The following is a 14,075-nucleotide window of genomic DNA, read 5'->3' on the forward strand; positions in this document are numbered from 1 at the left end:
GCACTCTGGTCTCTTGATGTCCCCTATGAGAAAAGGGTGTGTGTGTGTGTGTGTGTGTTCCTAATTCCCTCTTTGTTCACAATTTTACTCCATTATTCTGAGTGTATATGAGACAGAACTGGGGTGAAGTCAGAGCTACTGAGCTGAATATAAATAATCCATTACCATGGGATCCCTCCCTTTCTTAGGAACTGTGGGGAGTTAATACATTGTTTGTCTCATTTGCACCAAACCAGAAGTAATCTTTGTAATAAGTGACCAATATTTCATTCTTCTATCCAATGGACCAACTGCTTCCTTATCCACTTTCTTTCTTTTGATATATATAAAGCATTTTTTATTGTTAGTGATGTGCTCATCAAACTGTATCTGCTTGCACCTTCCTTGTGCAAGTTTATGGTCTTGTCTCTTTTTGTTTGGGCAAGACTTCCATTTTTTGAAAGAAGCTTTGTTCGCTATAATAGCCTCCTTGACTCTTTGTGTTAACCATGCTGGTGGTTTCCTGGACTTTGTCCTACCTTTTCTCACTTATGGTATGCATATTGTCTGAGCCTCTATTATAGTGTTGAAGCAATTTAAATTACTTAGTTCCCATCTTCAGCTTCTTCTTTACTGGTTCCCTCATTTTTTAGAATTTTCCTCTTTTGAAGTCAAATGCAACTGTGTTCTTTGGAAATCTTCCACCCAACTTTATAATAAATCTTCTACCAATGTGGTCACTGTTACCTAATGGCTCAGCAACATTTATCTCCTGTACTATGTCCTAGACAACCATGCCTAGTGTTAAATACAAGAATGCCTCCCCTCTGGTTAGTTCCATAACCAACTGGTCTAAGGCACAATCATTTGACATTAAGAAGTTTAACCTCTCTGTCATAACTCTCAAAATTGTAACATGCATTTATCCAGTTAATGCTTCGGTAGTTGAAATCCTCCATTATTATAGTATGGCCTTTGTTGGAGGGTTCCCTGATTTCATTTCCCATCTCCTTAGTATAGTGTTATAACTAAGTTAGTTTTGGAGCCAGGAATTTTCACAATTTTTACTCATATTGCTTTGACGGAGTCATTATACTTCTCAATTTTGCTGGACTCTATGCTCTTCTTAAGATAGAGGGCAACATCTCCTCTGTTACGCCCTTCTCTGTCTTTCCTATACAGTTTATATCCAGAGATGACTGTATCCCATTGGTTATTTCCACTCCACTAGATTACTATAATGCCCACTATATCTAGCTTCTCCTTTATCACCAGGTCCTCCAGCTCTCCCATTTTGGCCCTAAGACTTCTAGTGTTTGCATAGAAACCCATAAATGTAGCATCCCCCTCCGGCCATGTGCAACTATTGTTCTGGCCCTTTGTCCCCTCCAACTAGTTATCAGTAACCTTGTTTACCTATTTCCTCCCCTGCTACACTTGGGCAATCTGAGATTTCCCCTCCTTCATCCACTTAGGGATGATTTGACCGAAACTGGATTCTTCCCAGCTTCTGTCAACTTTCCCCCAGGGCGCAGTTTAAAAATATAGTTCCATGCTGATACAGGTGGAGCCCATCCCTCCTGTACAGGTCTGGCTTATCCCAAAATGTTTCCCAGTGCCTAACAAATGTGAAACCCTCCTCTCCATATTACTGTCTCATTCACGCATTGAGACATCTCAACTGTGTCTGTCTAGCTGGCCCCGTTCATGGAACCAGTATCATTTTGGAGAAATGCTTGGAGGCCCTGCATTTCAACCTTCTACCTAGCAACCTAAATTTGGCTTCTAGGACTTCATGACCACATTTCCCCATGTCATTGGTACCTGCATGGTCCACAACCACTACCCCCACCTCCACACTATCTACAAGGCTATCTAGAGAGCATGTGCTAGCTGCAACCTTTGTACCAGACAGGCAGTTCATGCACTCCACAAGCCCATTGCAAACCCAGCTTTCCTAATGACTGAATCTTCCAAGAAGAAGCTACAAGAAGTGTCCCACCTCCAGGAGGGAGATCCTCAGCGCAAGAGAATATGCACTTGCCTTCCAAGGAATGGGTCCCTTCTAAGGGATCATTTCCCTCTTCCTCAGAAAGCTATCCTCCTTCCCCAAGACCCCCTTTCTCCATTACCACAGAGGAGATATCACCCAGAGTTGGGACCCAGCTAAATGTTCCGGGTGGTGGTGGTGGGGGGAGGAGTCCTGTCATCTAGCCAATCTACCTCTCTTCTTCAGGTCAGTGAGCTTGGCTTCAAGGGAATGAAGCATTTACCCATGACTTCAGACCAGTTGGCAGATAGTCATGCAAGTGGCACTTAGTGCAATACGCTGCATAGTCCCTACACTGGAGAGGGCTGTGGATTTACTTTTCTGTAGTTCCTTGCACCTCACCCTCCTGACTAGCAAAGGGTGCTCTGAGTCCCATGCCTTGGCTTCCTTGCCCTGCTGGTCAACTCGCTTTTGGGCTGAGATGCTTAATCACAGGGGCTGCTAATACTCAGGGAGCTAGCTCCTCGCAAGTAGGCTGACCCAACTGCTGCTGCAGCCCTCAGATTGGAGGGCCTCATTTATAAAGCAAGGAAGGATGTGGCTGAACCCTTGGTCTGACCTACAATCTCCAGTGATTGTACAAATCTGACTTTACAACTGAATACATGTCTTTCATTCGAGAGTGTGACTGTATTAATATCAAAGATCCAGTTCTTTCCACTACAGATGTCTTAAAACATTCTGTTTATATATTGCCTTCCTCTTGCAATGTGTTTTAGCATGAGGCAGACCTATGCCGAAAGGAATGTCCCTTTGTAATAAAGCCAAAGATCCAGAGACCTGCTGCTGCTACTACACAAGAAGGAGAGGAGATGGAAACAGACATAGAAGGTAATTTTTAAATTTAGCAATGAACAAACTTTGAGTGGGGTGAAGTTCGCAAAGGCTGTTTCCTTCATGCCATGAGAGTAAAATACACAGTGTCTTTTAATTGTAACTTAATATTCCTGTCAGCTTTGATTAAATTTTTAATAGAAAAAAGATGATTAGCAATTGACAGATTACCCCATAGCCTTTCTAGAATTGCATTTTAAAACAAATCAATTAGTTTGGGTTGTTTAGCTAGACTTGCTGGGGAGCAGGCTCCATTCCCCCCTGAAGTAATGCTGGTTTGCAACTGTGAGGCAGGGAGAGGGGTATGGTGTTCTAAAGGACAGTAGTAGTAATAAAATAATACCTGCTGTTACCTTGTGTATACTGAGAGGCAGAGCTTCTTGATGAAGTACATGGTAAGGCATTGCAGATTTAGGGGTGAAACTTGTCAAACCCACTTTTCCATTTATTCCTTTATATAGGCTGCCATATAAACATTTTCAAGGTTTCTCATATAACAAAACAATTAAAATGGACACAAAATCTTTAAATGCCTAGGAAAAAATGTCTTCTCTTGGCACTGAAGAGATGAGTCTAGGTACCAAGCAAGCTTCCTTGCGGAGGGTATTCCATAAATGGGACATCACAACTAAGATACCTCCCTCTCTTGTAGTCACCTGTCTAACTTTATATGATGGGGGCAGCTGAAGAAGGAGGTCTGAAGAGGCACTAAGGGTTGGCCCTTCAGGCTTCATATGTCAACACTGTCACTTTGATTGGGCCCAGAAAGACACTGGGAGCCATTGCAGCTGGCATGATATTACATGATTGTATTGGTCTCACTGAAGTTTCCAAACTTTTGCTAAAGGAGCCCCACATACACTGCAATGCAGCAATCCAACCAAGGAGTTATCAGAACATGGATAATTTTCACCAAGCTATTTCTATCCAGATACAGTTGTAGCTAGTATATTGGTCCAAGCAGATAAATATACACCTGTGCCTCAATTGGTGACAACAGAATCAGAAGCACTTTGCTAAATTGTGCACCACTTCTTCAAGTGGGGTGCAAACCCTTCAGGACCCATTCATCTGGGAAGACTTACAGCCTACATAATACTTATTCTGTTGTGTCTGGTTTGAATTTCAGTTTATTTGCCCTCCTCAAGTTGATTAATTCACTCAAGCATTAGCTTAGGACCAAGTTGCCCATTTTGGGGGGAGTTGGCTAGAAACCTCATTTCCTTGTACCCAATATTTTGGTGTTAAGGACCTTTCACCAATTGGTGTTGTGTTGGTAATTCTTTTTCCCTCTCAAATTGAATCCATTTTTCAGTTTTAAAAAATCCTTCTATTCCTTCAGTTTCTGATGTAGCCATGGAGAGCAGCCCTGGACCTTCCACCTCTGGAGAACATCGACAAGAAGCTGTGGTTGAAACCAGACCCTCAAGTACCACCACTCCCAGCAGCAGCAGTAGCAACAGCAGCAGCACAAACACAGTCTCACCCCGAAGTGGTATGTAGTGACTGGTATCAAGGAGCTTTTGCCATGTCGGCAAATATTTGCCATTGATTGATTCAGTATTTGCATGGCCTTCCTTGTTTCAGGAGTCCAGTGTATCCCGCAACGAGCTGCACTTCTCAAGTCAATGCTAAACTTCCTGAAAAAGGCCATCCAGGACCCAGCGTTCTCAGATGGCATACGCCATGGTAAGACTGCCTTCGTGTTTAGACTGTTAAGGGAGTGATTTTCCAGTCCTGGAGTAGGTTGATTTGGTCTGGAGAAGAGAGAAGTAAGATAGAAACAGGGCTCTGTATGTGCTCCATGAACATATAAAAGCCAAAAAAAAAAAAAAAAAATTGGAGAGGACTTAGCTTCCTTAGAAACCGAATTGTCAGCTTTGATATAAGTTTGATAATCTCTTAATAATGCTAGGGGAGGTTGAAGGCAGAAAAAGAGAAGAAAGAGCAAACATATGATGGATCAATTTCATAAAACAAGCCACAGCCTTGAGTTTATGAAAGCTGAGCAGGGCTGTCAAGGACAGGACATTTTGGAGGGCACTTGTTCACAGAGTTGTCATGTCAGAAATAACTTGATGGCACATACAACAGCAACAAAGAAACTATACTATTGATAATAATTACGGATACCTTGGAAGCCAAATACAATGTTTGGAATAATAATCAGCATCCAGTATTTATGCATGAAGTTTGGTCTGTTTTGTTTCTTATTCTTCCCCATGACTAGCAAAACTAGAATAAGCTATACAAAGTGGTGGAATAAATTATTGAGATTTGCACAATGTACAGTTATATTATTGCACTTTGCTTAGTGCAGAAGTTTTAGTTATGTGTAGATAACTCTGGTTATAAATGTTTCATGTAGTTACTGAAGTATTTGTGCCTTATGTGTTACTATCTTCATGCAGTAATGGATGGTTCTCTGCCTACCTCTTTGAAACACATCATCAGCAATGCAGAATATTATGGGCCATCCCTTTTCTTGCTTGGTAAGTGCATTCTTTACACTTTTCACTTGTTTTCCTCTGGGCTGCATCCCTCTGGGGATGGGCTGTTCTTAAAATAAGATAGTATCTCTCAGCCTGGCTTCTAAGAGTCTCTTGCTGGGAAGGTCTGTACCAGTCAATGACATATCTCATTCTGTGCTCTTTCCTGCCAGCTACTGAGGTGGTAACAGTCTTTGTATTCCAAGAGCCTTCGCTGCTGTCCTCCCTACAGGACAATGGCCTAACAGATGTCATGTTGCATGCTCTCCTTATTAAAGATGTAAGTGCCTTTTTAAGTAGTATATGCTTTCCTGCAAAGCCCTCCAGTTGCTTTTATGTTTGGGAAGCTGGGAGAGTCTGAGATATTTGCCACCTCCTATCTAGTGCTGCAGTAGTTGCCACCAATTCCTACCACTGCAAACTAGTTCATTCTGCAAATGAGTAAACTTGATTAGAAGGTTTCATATAGCCAGTGCACTGTCCCATTTTTAGTACATTTGAGTAATATTCATGTCACTGTTAAAGTCATACTTCTCATAGTTTTTCAACATATACCCTCTGTTCTGTTCAAATTAAGAAAAAAAAGGATGGAAACAATATATTAGTCTCTATTCTGCTATGTCCACTTATAGTACCTTCTCAATCCCTCTATTGGCTCTTTTGAATTTCCACCATTTGAATCTTTTTGTATACTTCTATATGCATGATTACTTATCTCTTCTCAGTCCCTCTCAAGTCCCTCATAACATTTGAGAAATCATTTTTAGCTCCTATACGTAGTATTTGTTACATTTATATCTCATCATCTTTCTTCCTACAAGGGACCCAAGGTGGCTTACATGTTCTTCCTTTCTAGATTATCCTCACAACTCTAACGTAGACTGGCCTGAGAGTCAGTGCTAGTCCAGAGTTACCTAGTGAGCTCCATGACTAAATGTGGTCTAGAATTTGGATCTCCTGAATCCCTGTCCAACATTCAAACCACTACACCATATTGGCACACCTCTCCCCAGCAAAACATAACTCTTCCCATACAGCTTTCCTGCCATCTTTCAGTGCATTTTTAACATTTTAGACTGCACTTCAAAGGGGCAGGCATGATGTCTAGTTCATCCTATTTTAATACAATGTATCTGTGATCAACCAAGATGTGACTTTGTATCACTCAATTACAAGGCAACAACACTTTTGGCTTTCTGATTTGTATTTGTATATCTGTCTCCTGGCAGGTCCCAGCTACACGGGAAGTTCTGGGCTCCCTCCCCAATGTTTTCAGTGCCCTGTGCCTGAATGCTCGGGGCCTCCAGTCCTTTGTCCAGTGTCAGCCTTTTGAACGCCTTTTCAAAGTGTTGCTCTCGCCAGACTATCTTCCTGCCATGAGGAGACGGCGTAGTTCAGATCCACTTGGTGAGTATCATCTGGAGAAAGAACATGCCAGGAATTTCTCCCTCCACTTAGTGATCTAGATACTGGTTTTTCTCCTCTTCATCAACCTGGAAGCAAGTTATTTTCAAAAGAGAGAATTAATTGAGTTAATTTAGCGAATTAATGGCATCTCCCATTTCCTCTATAATGCTATCCGAAAGTGTTTTGACTTCTGGAAAGTATTCTGATTCATCCATCACATATAATTCTAGTGTTTGGGGCTCATCTATAGACTGGGTTCTTGTGTAATGAAACCCAGTTTAAAGTCAGCTTTATCCAGCATTTCTGCAGGATTTGTTTGCCAGACAAAATGCAGATATCTCCCCTCCCCCCATACCTGGGTTTGAGTCTCTCTTAATTCACCTGTTCCCTCCCTTTATCCCAAATACTTTTGCAGTGCTGTAGTTCTGGCACACCGAGTGGCCAGGTTTTATCACCCTTATTTGCTGCCCCACTAGCCTGGCAAAACAATCCATATTCCTGCATTTGTACGTAATGACAACCCAAAATTAAAACAACTTGAGAATTCACAATAAACCATGAGATCACTTTCTGGATTGCTTGGAGTTATCAGCCCACAGTTAAACTGTAGTGCTTGGGTTTACATGTAATCGTAACTAAGGATTCAACAATGCACATACACATAGAATCAGTAGAATAATAAAATTGGAAGGGGCCAATAAGACTATTGTGTCCACCCCCCGTAGGACTCCAAGTTAAACCATCCATCTCAAATGGCTCTCCCACTGCATCTTGAATGCCTAATGTGGGGAGTCCACAACCTCCCTAGGTAATTGGTTCCATTGTCATATTACTCTTAACAGCCAGGACATTTTTCCTGGTGTTCATTCAGAATGTGGCTTCCTGTAAATTGAGCCCATTATTCCACATCCTGCACTCCAGGATAATGCAGAAGAGATCATGGTCCACTTCTGTGTGGCAGCCTTTCAAGTACTTGAAAAGTGCTATCATAGCTTCCCTCAGTCGTCTTAAGGCTAAACATGCCCAGTTCTTTCAATCTCTCCTCGAAGGACTTTGTTTCCAGTCCCTTGATCATCCTTGTTGCCCTCCTCTGAACCCTGTCCAGCTTGTCTGCATCTTTCTTAAACTGTGGTGTCCAGAAGTGGACACAGTGCTTAAGATGAGGTCTAACCTGTGCTGAGTAGAGGGGAAGCTAGTACTTCATGTGATTTGGAGGTAACGCTGCTATTAATACAGCTCAATATAACATTTGCCCTTTGGGCAACCACATCTCACTTTTGACCAAAATTCAACTTGTAATCTACAGTGATCCTGAAATCCTTCTCACGTGTGCAGTATTGTTGATTCAAGTATCCCTACTCTTGTAACTATGCATTTAGTATCTTTTTCCTAGGTGCAGAACTTTTCATTTGTCCCTCTTGTTTTATTCTGTTTTCAGTCAGTGCTCTGATGTATCAAGATTACTTGAATTTTGTTCTTGTCTTCCAGGGTATTAGTTATCCCACCCAATTTGGTGTCATCTACAAATCTGTTAAGCATTCCCTGCACCTCATCCAAATTATTAATAAAAATTGTTCATGAGCATTGGGCAGTACCCCACTTGTCATCACTCCCCAGTATGAGAAAGTGCCATTGATAATTGCACGTTGGGTTTAATTGTGTAGCCAACTGTGAATCTACTTGCTTTTAGCTTGTTTGCTAACCAGGCTATCATGGGAACTTCGTCAAAAAGCTTTGCTGAAATCAAGATATATTATTCCCACTGTGCACAGGAAGGGTTACCCCATCAAAAAACACAATCATATTAGTCTGGCAGGATTTGTTCTTGGATCCATATTGGCTTCTGTTAATTGATGCAATGTTTTTAACTGCTTGTAGTTTGAATGCTTTATAATCTGCTGCATTTTCCAGGGTCTGTCTTCCTCCTGGTTTTGAAAATAGACAACATTGGCCCTTCTCCAGTCTTTTGTCATTTCACTAATCCTTCATGATTTCTTCAATGATAATAGACCATGCTTCTGAGTTCTTTTGTCAGTTTTTTATTATTCTAGGATGCAGTTCTTCAGGCCTTGGAGATTTGAAATCATTAAAAAAAATAAGGTTTTACTTACCATTTGCCTATCAACCTGAAGCTGCAATCTTGCCTCTTCACCTTCTATTTGAGCTTTGCCAGGAAGAATACCAAGCCAAAGTAGGAACTGAGCACTTCTGCTTTTATTATCTGTTATCCTTTCTCCACCTTCGTTGAATACTTGAGCCATCATTTCTTTCCTGTCTTTTACTATATTATGTATCTGAAGGCTTATCGTTGCTTTTAGCACCCCTCACTAGCCTCAGCTCATTCTTAATCTTCCTGATGCCATTCCTGCAATTTTGTGCTACTTGCCTGTGCTCTTCCTTCACAACCTTCTACTTCCTAGACATGTCCTTTCTTTGTTTTTAAGTCACCTCTAAGCCTTTTTTGTGGAGCTATATTGTTGTCTTCTGCTATCTGCTACCGTTTTTCTTGTTGGAATTGCTTGTAATTGTGCCTTTAGAATTCCCTTTTCTAAAAATTCCCAACCTTCTTAGACTCCTTATCTGATTAGAATCACTTGCCACGAGACATTATGTTGCATTGTTCTGAGCTGATTAAGACTGGTTTTCCTAAAATCCAGAGTACAGGTTGGTTGCACTTGACTTATGCTTTCTTTAGAATAAAAAATTAAATTATGGTATAATTACTATTCCCCCAGATTTCCCATAACTTCCACAAGTCATCCCTGTTAGTTTAAATCAAGTCAAGGATAGCCAGTCCTCTGTTTCCTTCCTCTTTCTGTAGGAGGAAGTTATCAGCAATGCAAACTAGGAATTTCTTGGAGGGGCCATGTTCAGTAGAATTTGTTTCCCAGCACATATCAGAAGTCTCCATTTCTACTATATTATGCCTTTTTAAAACTCTGGCAACTTGCTTTTCAAAGGTTTCCTCTTTTTCTACTCCTTGAGTTGGATTCAAACCACAAAACACCTTTTATTCTTTGCTCTGTTTTAATTCAGATGCTCTTGATTTGGGTTACTATGCTCATCCTCCTATATTTCTTTGGGGAGCCATGTATCTTTAACATATAACATGGCTCTGTCTTCCTTTAAGGTTATTTTGCTCTTGAATAAATTATATCCTTTGGTTGCTCAATTCCTTCAGTCATGGGAATGATCCCTCGAAGTTTTATTTACACCTTTCAAGTTGCTTTCTTGTATTAAATTTAAGTTCATGCCGCTTGTTTCCCATACTCTGGCTATTAGTATATGACATTGAAGACCCTGTATTTTATAATCTAACTTCTTCCTACATTTTTGAAAAACTATTACTGGGTGCTATTAGAGCAGTTCTTTCTGTGGTGAATAAGCATCTGTGCATTGTCACCTCCAAGTTTACAAGGTTCAGTTTAACTCCCTCCTGATGAATTGCTTCATACTGTAGCCAAACACATTTTCCTAGTCCTAGGCATCCATTCCTTGCCAGCAGTCCATCTTCCAGGAAATGTAGCCCATTGTCTCAGAATCCACATCTCTCATATTGACACCACTTTCATAGCCAGGCATTTACTTGGAGTATTTTTCTTTCCCCTTCTATTCCTCTTCCAAGTACTGGAAGGATGGATGAGCAATCTATGGTTTCTTATGTACAAATGAGAACACTGGCGGTGTGCAAATTAAACATAGAGAGCCTAACTCTGTTACTTCTATTGTAACAGACACCCAAAATCCTTTAGAAAAGATGGTGCTGCTGCTACCATTTCTAAATTCTTAATTGCTGAAGTCTAGAATTGTACTTTTCCTGATGACTTAATGTAACTCCCAGTGTCAAGCAATTTGTGCTATTGTATTGCTGGTTGCAAATAGTATGCAAGTTGCCATTTTCTGGAACTTTGGGATTCCCAGTGGGCAGTGCGACAATGGAACCAATTACCCTGGAAGGTTGTGCACTCTCCAGTATGAGAGGCATTCAGGATGCAACTGGACAACCATCTGAAAGGGATGGTTTAACTTAGTCCTGCACTAAGCAAAGAGTTGGATCCTCTGGCCCTTCCAACTCTATTATTCTATGTTCCTGGCCCTGAAATCAAAGCTCCCATATGATTGGAAGCAAAGAAAATGAAACAACTGTCTGAAAAGATTAATTCTAGTAAAAGAAAGTCATGTAGAATATTAAATTATTGATTTATTGATTTATCAGCTAGAATGTTTTTCTAATTTGCATAATCTAGAAAGTATGTAGTAATACATATGGGATGTGGGGAACAAAAAAAAACTTGACAGGTGGGCTGCTATGCTCTAAGTTTGCCCTTTGTCAATCAACTTTATCTCTTGAAAAAGACAATTTCAGAACCTGTCAGGAGTAAAGGATGGGTTTTTAATGCAACTCTTTATATATCTTGAATCTCTTCTAGTTGCTTGGTCCCTGTTGTGGTCTCTAAACAATGGGGAGAAATGTGCTAATGCATTTCATCACTCTATTAAACATAGCTTGTTGCATCTTAAAGACTAAGAAATGTGTGTTGTGGCAGCAGCTTTTGTGGAGTAAAATTGATTTTATTAGATACATGAACTCTTATCCTGCAAAGAAAGGAAGTAAATTCTAGTCCACAAAAGCTCATTAGTCTTGCCATAAGACTTGGTGTTCATTGCATTGGACTAATGTGCCTGTCTTCATCAGCAGTCCTCAAGGCAGTGGCTCCCAATAATAAAAATTAAACTGACGGGATTAAAAAGATACGCCCAGGAGAAGGCATCCAAAAAAGCAGCCTTAGAAACTAGGGCTAGGAGAGCCAAAATGCTTACAACATAGCAAAAATGAAGACCAAACTAAAAAACTCAAACATATTCAACTGCTCACTTGAAAGCAAGGATCAAGGTAGAAGAACACATCTTTTTGGGCTGGACATTGCTACAACCCTGGTGCTACACAAGAGATTTCCTGCTTTGCTTTCTCACTCACCGTACTTCTGATGCAAGGGGTGGATGTCAAGTGAAATGCCTGAGTCAGGCCTATACTGAAAGAGGCAATACTTGAGAGATTGTTGTCTGAGACTGTTTCAGGCCTGAAAGTTAGGACAATCACTTTCAAATCACTCCCAGAAGCAAATTGACAGCATTGCTTCTAGAATGAGCCTGAGATAATATGACTGGACTACTTCATACAAGACAGCAGCTTGGCTCCTCTCTTCTGAACTGTTTGAAGGGTCTGAATACTGTTCAAAGGTGCCCCTGTATAGAGAGTCTTAAAGCAGTGCAATCTGGATACGGCTAGGACTTGAGGGAGTTACTGTAGCCAGATCCAATTTTCTAGGGCAAAAACTTGGACCTGTAGTGGAAACTGTTGAACGATGCTCCTGCCTCTTGCTGCTACAAGGGGATCCATGGTAGTGTTGGATCCCAAGTTGCATACCAATTCTCTCAACGGGGAGTACAACCTCACCCCATCTGGAATTAGTAGTAATCCAAACCAACAATACTTCTGTTTTCTCTGGGCCCCTTGATTAATCACATTCAGTCCATCACTGACCTTGAACACCAGTTGAAAAGCTTGCCCACCTCCTTGGAACCAGATAGAAATTATGGATGGCATTGAGTGTCATCAGCCCAAATCTTCAGCCTATGTTACCTATCAGTTTCACTGAAATGGGGACAAGATGGAACCCTGTTGTCCTCCACATACCAAAGCTTTAATGTAGAATTCTACAGCCATTGCCTGGTAGACCAAAATCCCAGAGAGGGACTGCAACTTGGCTGCTTAAGTCTCATTCCCAAGAGGTAATGCAAAAAGTATCAGATATAGAAATCAAGGAGAATATACAGAATCCCCCCTTCCCCTGGCAAAGGTGATCAAGCTCTCCATGTAGAAACTGGAATTCTTGAAAAAGATTGAATTAATTTATTGTAAGCAATTTCGTGGCTCATAGATGTGCAGATAACATCTGGAAAATTCACAGAGATTTCTGCTTTTAGATCCTCTCTTGTTTCTATATAGCCTTCTCATTTTTCCTTGCCTCTGCTCCCCTTCTGCTGAATTGCTACTTTGTCTGCTGAGTCTTTTTAGGAAGAGCTTGCCTGAGTTGTCTTTTTAGGAAGCTAACCTTAGATACAGTGGACTTTCTGAAACAGCAACCAATTATGCTGCATCAAAGGACAAAATAAATTGTTGCTTAGTATATTAAGCTGCACCATGCCAAATATAATAGTGTCTTGTGTAGTGATTTGTAGCTCCGTAAGGAGGTTTATTGCTTACAGAGAGCCCATGGGGCATGGTGCATAGACTCTTGTACTGGGAACCTGGGAGATCTGGGTTCTAGCCCCCACTCAGACATGAAACTCACTGGATAACTTGGGGCCAATTACTCACTCTTTAGCCCAGCTTTCCTCATGGAGTTGTTGAGAGAATAAAATGAAATTCTTTAAGCTGTCTTGGCTTCCTCACAAGAGGAAAAAAGGTGGGATATACATGTAATAATGATACCCATTTTTCTCCTCCTCTGCATTTCCTCCAGGGGACACTGCTTCCAATCTTGGAAGTGCAGTGGATGAACTCATGAGGCACCAACCCACACTCAAGACAGATGCTACTACAGCCATAATTAAGGTAGGAAGCAGAGCAAAACAGACCCTTTGCTGTGCAGTTCTGGTCTGTGCCTCTCGATCTTGCCAGTTTCCCAAACTTGGTTGTCCCCTCTTAGATTGCTTTTCTCAAGTGCTATCTGTGTGGATATGAATCAAGGCAAGCTGGACGTGGTCAAACAAGAGATGACAAGACTCAGCATTGACATCTTAGGAATCAGTGACCAAAAATGGACAGGAATGGGTGAATTTAATTCAGATGACCATCAGGTATACTACTACAGGCAAGAATCCCTTAGAAAAAATGGAGTAGCCTTCAGAGTCAATAAAAGAGTAGGAAAAGCAGTAATGGGATACAATCTCCAAAATGAGAGAATGATCTCAGTTCGAATCCAAGGAAAACCATTCAACATCACAATAGTCCAAGTCTGTGCTCCAACCACTGATGCTGAAGAGGCTGAAGTTGAGCAGTTCTATGAAGGCCTACAACACCTTCTAGAATTAACACCAAAAAATGATGTCCTTATCGTCATGGGGGATTGGAATGTTAAAGTAGGAAGCCAAAAGATAACTGGAATAACAGGCAAGTTTGGCCTTGGAGTACAAAATGAAGCAGGACACAGGCTGGCAGAATTTTGTCAAGAGAATACGATGGTCATAGCAAACACTCTTTTCCAACAACCCAAGAGACGACTCTACACGAGGACATCACCAGACGGTCA

General features: G+C 41.1%; 1 protein-coding gene across 11 annotated transcripts in view; it reads left to right on the forward strand.

The window, feature by feature from the left end:
• Positions 1 to 14,075, forward strand: part of HUWE1 (HECT, UBA and WWE domain containing E3 ubiquitin protein ligase 1) — a 124,465-nt gene that overhangs the window by 41,209 nt on the left and 69,181 nt on the right. For all 11 annotated transcript variants that reach the window (XM_044443521.1, XM_044443522.1, XM_044443519.1 and 8 more), the window contains 7 exons: positions 2,749 to 2,860; positions 4,206 to 4,358; positions 4,451 to 4,552; positions 5,275 to 5,355; positions 5,526 to 5,632; positions 6,582 to 6,759; positions 13,287 to 13,378. In XM_044443521.1, the coding sequence (XP_044299456.1) occupies positions 2,749 to 2,860; positions 4,206 to 4,358; positions 4,451 to 4,552; positions 5,275 to 5,355; positions 5,526 to 5,632; positions 6,582 to 6,759; positions 13,287 to 13,378 (825 nt within the window). The remainder of the gene's footprint in view (positions 1 to 2,748; positions 2,861 to 4,205; positions 4,359 to 4,450; positions 4,553 to 5,274; positions 5,356 to 5,525; positions 5,633 to 6,581; positions 6,760 to 13,286; positions 13,379 to 14,075) is intronic.

This window comes from Varanus komodoensis, unplaced genomic scaffold (genome assembly GCF_004798865.1).
Source record: "Varanus komodoensis strain SLA01 unplaced genomic scaffold, ASM479886v1 scaffold42, whole genome shotgun sequence".
In the NCBI taxonomy this organism is placed as follows: Eukaryota; Metazoa; Chordata; class Lepidosauria; order Squamata; family Varanidae; genus Varanus; species Varanus komodoensis.